At 35.4% G+C, this 9,787-nt stretch overlaps 1 protein-coding gene across 1 annotated transcript; it reads left to right on the top strand.

Annotated features, from left to right (window-relative positions):
* Positions 1 to 817: 817 nt before the first annotated feature.
* Positions 818 to 5,012, top strand: tlx1 (T cell leukemia homeobox 1). The gene is made up of 3 exons (XM_061228825.1): positions 818 to 1,286; positions 3,041 to 3,242; positions 4,802 to 5,012. Exons 1-3 carry the CDS (start codon positions 818 to 820, stop codon positions 5,010 to 5,012), a joined length of 882 nt encoding a protein of 293 aa, XP_061084809.1.
* Positions 5,013 to 9,787: the final 4,775 nt, after the last annotated feature.

Raw genomic sequence — 9,787 nt, 5'->3', positions numbered from 1 at the left:
CAGTTGTTGCTGTTTTCAAATTTGATCTGTCTGATGATAATCGTTAAATCTCATCGTTTGTATAATTTTTGAATGTAAGTGACTTTCAAACAATAGACTGGACTTGATATGATTTTTAACATATTCGATCTGTTCATAGTGGGGAAATATTACTTTCTTTATGAGGAACTGATTCTGAAATATTTTCAGTCTAGATGTAAGACTACGAAGGCAATTGGCTGCTCTTAAAAATGATTTCGCCTACGCTGTTTGATTACTGTATGTGCTATTTTTTTTTACATATGCCTACTATAATTGGCCTATTGGCTGGATTATACAATAAAACAGAAAATTAGATTGGTAGAGCTAACCGCGCTATTCTGTACCATGCATTAATTTCAGTATCTTGTGAGTCTCCCTCTTGTTAACAGGACAGCGAAGCGAGTCGTGGCAGAGATATTGTTTTGAGGTTTGTCGTTAATGTAATTTCGGACCCCTGGCTTCCTATATATGTCAGTGAATGAGCTCGTGGTACTTTTCCTTTTCTTTTTTTCAGCCAATTGGGTCCCGAAGCCTAAAATTGGGTCTTAATCTCAACCAGCCTATTTGGCCTTTTGATTGATGTCCTCGCTGCTCCGGCAGGCAGGCTCCCAAAGAAAAAAAGGGAAAAAAACGAAGGGAAAAAAGCGAAGAAAAAACAGACAATCAGCTCCAGTTTAGCCTTCCTCACATACATGCACTCACACCTATTTGAGAGCGACTGGAGCGAGACGACATTTTAAATCACCGATAACGCGCGAAGGACTTATATATTTTACTGGGGGCATAGCCGACTATCATGGATCATATAGGAATTCATCTGCACCAGAACCAGGCAGAGCCCATAAGTTTTGGTATCGATCAAATTTTGAACAATGCGGATCAGGGGAGCTGTATGATTTCCAATCCCAGGCTGCAAGACTCCGACTATGGTTTAGGATGCATCGTCAGCAGCGCGTACAATACGATGACTGGCAACTATAACACCAATAATTCTGTGGGATACAGCAGCAACGCATGCAGCGTCGCATCTTTGAATGGGTCTTACAATGTGAATATGGGCATGAACATGAACGGGAATAATCTTAATTCGGCTGGAGTCATCCGTGTGCCAGCGCATCGACCGCTGAGTACCGTCCACTCATCAATACCCTGCAGCATGTCTACGATGCCAGGTATGGGAAACGTCAATTCTATCAACAATCTCACGGGATTAACTTTTCCCTGGATGGAGAGTAACAGAAGATACACCAAAGATAGATTTACAGGTAAAAATTTTCATTTTATTTCAGGACACTCTGGAGGGAGGCGCATTATGTAAGCGCCTCCGTTGTATATTGCGGTTTCCGTTGAGCTACGAATGTAGCATTTTTCTGGCCTGGTGACAACGAATTTACAACAAATAGGTTTTGGTTCATGCAGTTTCCTGGGAAGAGTCAAAATTCAATTATGATAAACGTAAATATAACCTGACGCACATAAAGTTAGGTAGGGATATGATATTCCATCATGATTTTAAAAAGAAAGATTTAAATATATCATTTCGAATTTGTCTTTTTTCGCATATGGGCTGATAACTTGAACTTTGTGTCAGGCGATATCACGTGAATACACGTTTCTTTTATTTGATAATTAAATCCGTATTATTTGATGCGTTATGCCTTGACGACCCACTGTTGAACCATACATTTTGCGCGTGTTTGAATGTTGTGCAAAATTCGATTTTATGTAGGCCTATTATCATGACGAGGCCAATAGTATTTCTTTTAAATATTTCACATGTTCATGATATTTGGAACATCGGCCTTGTTTTTAGTAACAAAATATACGAAGAAAGTGCTAAAAACAAGGCCTGTACAGGAAGAGTTGTCACAACACAGGCAAACTGCTTTCTATTATTATTATTATTATTATTATTATTATTATTATTATTGTCATAACTTCTTTAATTGCGTTATTCGGAAGAAAGAATTTTTATGAAAATGTATTTTAAGATGGTTACAGTATACTTAACCAATACTTTAAACACATTTAGCAACAGGGTAGAAAACAAAGGAAGACTAGACATGTGCAACTATTGAGTGTGAAGTCAACCTGCTTGTGTTGTTTCAGTGATTTTCTCTAAGATTAATATTATATTAATATAAAATGTGGGTATTGACGCAATGCATAAATGTATAATAAAGCTAACTCGGCTGGTCTCATCATAAGATCAACAAGTAACATGAAGTATACTTTTGACAACAATGGCCACATGGCATCATTTTTAACTATAAGTATTATCTTCTGTATATGTTCCTTTTCCCTGTAACACGCAGACCTAAACAAAGCTCGTGTCTAATTTCACGAATTTAAACCTATGTGCAGTAAGATGTAAAATAAACGTACATTATACGAAAGCTAGGGTACCTAATATCATTACAGAATATTCGATTTTAATTGCAATATTTGACTGCCAGTATCGCGATTTGAACCGATCTGTGTTGTGACTTGTATGATTCACTATTGTATACATTAACAGGTATATTAGTAAATAAACTCGTGTGAATCCCTGATGTCGTTTACAGATAGGCCTGCAAGAAAGTGTGAATGCATGATCAATAGAACATAAGGAGATGTTTTCATGCCTCAGGATTAATAACTAGGGTATTGTAGCCTATTTGTCCTCTCTTTGTTGCCCAGACTGGATAAGCGTCAGCTAAATGCTTAAAATGTAGCCCTACCTTTTCGTAAATAGTTATGAGTTGTGTTTACATACGATTAGGCCTAATTATGTATATTGAACATAACGAATATGGTCAAGGAGTGCTGTGGCTTTTTCTGGGTGAAAAAAGCATCGATGATTGCTCGCTATATTAGAAAAGGAGAAACCTCTAAACTCTGCTTCGGTCACTTGGACCCAGCTGTGCTTGCCTTTGCCATAGAGCTGCTTCGCAATTCTGCTGCTGATTTCTGCCGCTTGCTTTCGCCCTGTCTCCCAATCCAGTGGCGCTCTCACCCTTCACTGTAACACGCCGTATAGGTCACCCGTACCAGAACCGGACACCACCAAAGAAGAAAAAGCCAAGGACATCCTTCACCAGACTCCAGATCTGCGAACTGGAGAAGCGCTTTCACCGACAGAAATACCTGGCGTCTGCAGAGAGAGCGGCCTTGGCCAAGGCACTTAAAATGACTGATGCGCAAGTCAAAACATGGTTCCAGAACAGGAGGACAAAATGGAGGTGAGAATCTGCTGTTACATATTATTATTAATATTATCATTCATAAATGTATGACTACACCGACAACGTCGAAATTATTATTAATTATAATAATATTAATACAATTATTCATGTTATGACGATTTATATCGTTGTGAATATTTAAGGCTTCCAATAACTTTACCAAAAATGTAACATAGGCCTAAACACAAATGTAAAAATATTTAGCTAAACGTAAATATATAACCTAACTCTCCTACATACAGATATATACAATTGGAAAAAAAAGCCCATGCTATATCAAGTGAAGTGTATTACCCTTGTGCATAAATTCTTAGTGACCACAATGCACTTCCAATAAAGGAATCATATGCCATTATTAGTATTAATACTGTTAACATTGCAGTATAATGAATATTATTTATACAAAACATAATAATAATAATAAATATTGTTATTGTTGTTATTGTTTGAATAATAAGAATTATTATTATTATTATTATTATTATTATTATTATTATTATTATTATTGTCTACTGCTTATACTGCAACAGATTGTTAAGCCTAATCTTACAGCCTATGTATATTGCTAAAACGCATTTTTTAAATGAATTTGACATGTAATCATTTCTATGCCTTTTTGTTTTTGCGTGTTATGTCATTTATGCCATATATGAAAGTCATGAGCAGTAATACCACAATAAATATGTGACTGCATTACAGAGTTAACATCCCTTCCATTTATTCACGAGATGGTATTAATATTTAACCAAATTAGCTTCTGAAATATTTTTCCCAAATATATTCAGCACTACACTAATGAATTGTGACGCTGTATGGGGTTCTCATGAAAACAAGCTTGCAGAAGGTTTTAACTATTAATTAAGGAAACAGTTATTAACTCACACATACGTGAAGGGCCTAAGAATTATTTTTTTTAACATGAGGTTTTTGCATATAAGAACAAAATTGCGCTGGATGAAATATTGTAATATCGGAGATATGCTATCTAAAACAAATGGTGAACTAACACAGCATCCTGATGTCTGATAATAATAATATTAATAAACAATCACTAATAAACGATAAACAGGCAGACACACGCACACACGCTTTGCTCCTGTGGTAGGGGAATACTGCCGAATACGTGTTCATAACTGCACCTTCGCTGTAGTTTCAGCCGTGCAAGTAAAGTCTGTCAATTGTATGGCCTTGTTTTATTATTGGCTAATATAATTGGCAGTGGATTAGGACTTTTCGACTGGTTTGTGTCAATATTAGTTTCAATATTTGAATTATGCAGTATAATATGGAGTAGGCTTCAATCATGTGAACATCATGTGAACAGGTTTGGCAGTGTCAGAGTAAGTATTAGAGAACCTGTCGATTCTTGGAATTGGAATTGTGGGTTTAGAAAATTATTGGTAAATTAAAAATTTGATATTTATAGTTAATTTTAAGGGGTTCTCTCGTGTATATCGTGATCCACCGAAAGGCCGTAGTAGGCTATGAACATTAGGCCAAGGTAATAGCTGATGGATTTTATGATGGCTGTCTGCCTCGTGCCTGTGTTCTTTCAGACGTCAGACTGCAGAGGAGAGGGAGGCCGAACGGCAGCAAGCGAACCGAATCCTCATGCAACTCCAGCAAGAAGCCTTTCAAAAAACATTAAACCAGCCAGTCAACCCAGACCCAATCTGCCTGCACAACAGCTCCCTTTTCGCCCTTCAGAATCTTCAGCCATGGACTGAGAGCACAAGTAAAATCAGCAGCGTGTCTACGTGTGAATAGAGAAATAGCGATTGATTTATACTCTATTTTAATTATAGTCCTGTCACAGACTTTGAGGGGTAGCGCAATAAACACAACAGTGGAAACGACATAACAACAGTAGTCGGATAAAATAAATAAAAATCGAACTTTCTATAATACATGTATTGGGATAGCACATGTAGGCTACCAATACGAGGCTTAATGGTGCCCCCATATAGCTACTGATACTTGAAGTCTGCTTAAATTAGTTTTGGCTACGTCAGTGTATAGGCTTTGGGGCCATATAAGAAAAAAGTGCAATTAGCGCGTATTAGTATTCCTAAGAGACAAATTATTTATATTTCATAGTATTCTTTAACACTTAAAACAGACAACTACTATTTTAAAAATAATCAGAAATGATTGGAACCGGAACACGGGACGTTAACCTATAGGCGACGTCCACTGTTGTCGCATCCACATTTAAACATATCTCGACAAAGCCAAAATTAGCCTACAGTAGCTACAGTCAGAGTATAATACCGACAATGTACCGTGGAGTAGGTCTATACTTTATTTTGGAGCAATTTTGGTAACATCCAGTTTTTAAACTATCGAGACATCTGTTACTCTTTAAAGTTATATTTGTGTTTTGAAACGGTTAATGACTACCCTCCATGCTTTTCACGACATGCTTTGTTTGAGTATTTATTTGAAAATGCAAAGGTTAAGAACATTACTGGGATTTATCAACAATAATTCGATTCAGAAGAAGAATTATTTTACCTATTTTACACTCTAAAATTAAGCACTTCCTTTAGCACTTTGTTCAATTCTGAACTGCCATGTCATTATTTTTGAGCTGTAATAGAATTTTATAGGGTTTTATATGGATTATCAAATGGTAATGTAAAAACGTTTCTGTGTATGCAGTTTCTGTACTGCGCCCTGTCTGCATTGCAAACTGTGTAGTGCAGTTACAGAAGAATTTAAAATATGAATTCCACTTTCATACTTCGCTATAGCCAATTCAGATCCAAGCGTTGTTTATTAAATGACACTAAGGAAATACAAATCAATAACAATAACAGCAGTGATGATAGTAGGCTAATGATGTATTTACTGACATATTTAATTTCATATTATACATGTATCAGTTACCCATCACAACACTATAAACACTGATCATGTTTAGTGTCTGTCAAAGCTTTTGTGTCCTGGTTTTAAAATCAATGAAGCAGTGAATGAAGTTTGGAACCCAAGTCGACTGCCAAAAACAGCATGAGGGGTGCCAAAGGCACTGAAGTGAGTCAACAATGCCGGTTGTAATAACAAAGCTTCTTATAGGTTTGGTCGAAAGTTTGAATTACATTAAATCCTAACTTTTTCATAAATAATATTAACTAAAAAAAACAAACAAAACTAAGCAAAAAAATATGGAAAATAAAATAAAACACTTGTTCTGGTAATGAACACTGAATCTGGAGTATGTTTTCCAAAAACTATACATCCCAGGCACACATCCCTGAAATATTACTTCAACACAAGTTTGACATGACTTTCTGTGATAGTTCTGTGAGCAGACTGTGTTGACACATAGTCTGCTCAAAAGTCTGCCATTGGGAACCTGCAAACATCACAGAACTTTAAATTCACATTCTTCTTTTCCCTGTCCACATATGAGAATGAGTGACCTCACTATTAGTGTAGGTTTTCATATGGGGAAAAAGAAAGGCCTTGCTTTCTGTAGTGTCTCAGGGCAGCGTTAAATGATGAATTTCCCTTTTTCTTCTCCTTCTTAAAGATAAGAGATGATAAGGACCCCATTCACAACACATTTTTTCATTCCAAAATACAATCCCGATGTACCCTACTTAAATCATAACATTTGCTCAAAAAGTATAGGAAAATCATGCCAATCAATCAAACAGCTTTCATGTGTCTATATAGTTTACGCTACTATGCATTATTGGTGACTAATCATGATTTCTCATTCTATACTTTACTTGTAGTTGGTTTTCATGATCCACTATCAATAATAGTGGTATTTATAGAAACATGGGTATGATTTGTGGTGGCATTGAATTTGTTTGGCTGCACTACTGTACCAGGTGAAGGAGTAATATTTCATCGTGCTGATTCAATGCAGATGGGACATAGTGTGGCTGACTCAGACCATGAGATTGTTTCCACCATTGCAGGAATGCGGTGTTTCATTTCAGCCTCCACTTCAGATGTTAGTGGCTCGTCGTCAAGCCTCTAATCCCAGGAAACATAGTCTAAGGAGAAAAGGAATGGGAAAGTATTAAATTGCATTTGTAAAAGCAGAATTACATGAAAGGTTTGGGTCATTATCTACTGTCCAGTGCCAAGATGGAAGGCTGTGAGAGTCAGGAACCAATGAAATGTCAACTTTCTGCGTTTAAATAACTGGTCGATTAAATCATATCTGTTTTTAAATGAACAGTGGAAGGGGACAATTCAGTCAATCATGAACTGAGAATTAGAAGGTTCAGTCTGTGTTCCGAGTAGTTTTGAGCTATTGAGCTTCAAAGATGCCAAAGTGAATGGGCTCCATGCAGATTTGACTTTTAAATTAGACTTTTAAATTGTTATTTTGAAATAAAATTTCACACATATATTTAGTTTCCTATTAACAACATATTTAATTCTCAGCTCACACTATGTGAAAAGTATTCAGTTGATAAAAGTGAAATTCTCCATATTGCTGCTGTATTACAGGTGTTTCCACATTTAAAGGAAGAACACAGGAGCAGTCTTGTGTTGATTTCTGTACAAAATCACACCATATTCACACACACACTATGCATCTGTGAACATGCTATTGAAGTCGGGTTATTTTGCTCTGAAGGTTAGAATATAATAATCAATACAGTTAAACAGTCGTAAACTACATTACGTATTCTGTGAGGTACTGTGCTTTGTATTTGTTTTTCACCTAAAAGGAATTACATAGCTGTTTTTACATATTTTTGGTAATGTAACTGTTCTGCTGAGTAATTTTACATATAACTTAATGTCATTTTATTTAATTGAATGTATTGCACATGGCAAGAAAAAACAACAACTGCTACACTTACAAACCACTGAATATAGTAGTGTACCATATTAATGTATATATGAATATGTATGATGTATCCCAGTCTTAATTTAATGATTGATTAATTTTATTAATGCAAGGAGCCATATGTTTGTATTTCCTCAAATATTTTTCTGAAATCACCATAACGTATACATGTATATTAACATATCAACTTCATATACAGTACATTGACATAATCTGTGGAATTATACAATTCTGCACCGCCTTACTGCCAATTCTGAAACTCCTTATTTTTTTATTGTTGCACTTGCTTTTCCAACCTAGCATCTGTTGCTGAAAATTGGCCCTGCCCAGAGTGAGCTGAATTTCAGTACAGACATTCAGACAATGCAGAGTGTTCCCATTACTGTTCTGTCACATTGGAGGTGGTTCTTCTGACATTTTATCATTTATCTATGTGATTGTGAAAGGCATTATATAATTGTAATGGACAACAAGTATATTATTATTATTATTATTATTATTATTATTATTATTATTATTATTATTATTATTATTATTTATTATTATTATTGATAATTACAGAAAGTCTGACTTTTTAGCCATTATGAACATTATGAATTTTGAAAGATGTATTATTCTTCAAGATAATATACTTAACCACCCTTGTCCAAAAACCACATGTCTAAAAATCACATTGAAATACGCCATTTCAAGTCACATGTATTGGTTTCCCAAGTGAAAATTGTAACTCAGTTTTTAAAAATGTGAAAATGTAGAATTTCATGTAATTTAATGTCACAGGTTTTGTTGTCGCATGTGGGCATTCTCATTCACTTGGGGGAAAAAGCCAATCACACATGGAGACATCCAGTTTACATGTCACATTTTGTTTTCAAGTATGAATATGTTAAATTCACAGACTACATTGCGATTTTCACTTGTGAATAGGTACATTTCACATAAAGTTCTTTCCATAAGGATATTTTTCTCTGCCCCTCACTTGGACCAACAACTTTGCTAAATGAAGAATACATATAATGGTTCATTAAACATCTACATGTTTTATTAGACATCTAAATATTCATTACACATTGAATATTTATAGATATTTTAAAGCCATTTGTTTGTAAAAAAAAAAAAAAACATTAATAAATATAAAGACACAAGCTGCCCACAAACCAGCTCACATATCCACTTCATTTTTACCCTTCAACTCTCTAAACTCACAAGGTTTTTGATGTATAAAAATGAAATGCCGGACAAATCCTGAATGTAAAGATGTGAAACATTTTACACTTCAGAAAATAAATTTCATCACTTCCTTTTGGTTACGCCCCTCGACAAAAATAGTTCTTAATTTGTTGCAAGCATCTATATTGGAGTGGAGCAGCAGTCACCATGCCTGTTCTGTTGAGATTGCACCACGAATTTTGATCGTAGATCATTTTTAAAGATATTTTATAAACAGTCCAACAAAATTGGTGATATAGTTTCTGTGTCGTTTAATCAAGAAGACTGAATATTGTTTACACGTTGGTGAGGACATGAGTGAGTGACGCAGGACGATATCATTCGCTCCAGTAGATTGCAGATTGCTCTACATCCGATAGATGGCGACATTGCCCACCTTTACCGACAGTGGTCGGCATCTGCTTTTCACACCGAGAATCATTGCAACGACTGATAAGGAGGTATGCATATTTCTTCATATCTCAAACCTCAATTTTGAATATAAAAATATTAAATG

This window comes from Conger conger, chromosome 18 (genome assembly GCF_963514075.1).
Source record: "Conger conger chromosome 18, fConCon1.1, whole genome shotgun sequence".
In the NCBI taxonomy this organism is placed as follows: Eukaryota; Metazoa; Chordata; class Actinopteri; order Anguilliformes; family Congridae; genus Conger; species Conger conger.
The sequence above is the reverse complement of the archived record's forward strand: the minus strand, read 5'-3'. Positions and strand labels throughout refer to the sequence as shown.

Bases quoted from the DNA above. Each gene is read 5' to 3' on its own strand.
- tlx1 (XM_061228825.1), top strand. From the start codon at position 818: ATGGATCATATAGGAATTCATCTGCACCAGAACCAGGCAGAGCCCATA. The intron at 1,287-3,040 runs GTAAAAATTTTC...CACGCCGTATAG, and splicing joins CACCAAAGATAGATTTACAG to GTCACCCGTACCAGAACCGG. The intron at 3,243-4,801 runs GTGAGAATCTGC...GTGTTCTTTCAG, and splicing joins AACAGGAGGACAAAATGGAG to ACGTCAGACTGCAGAGGAGA.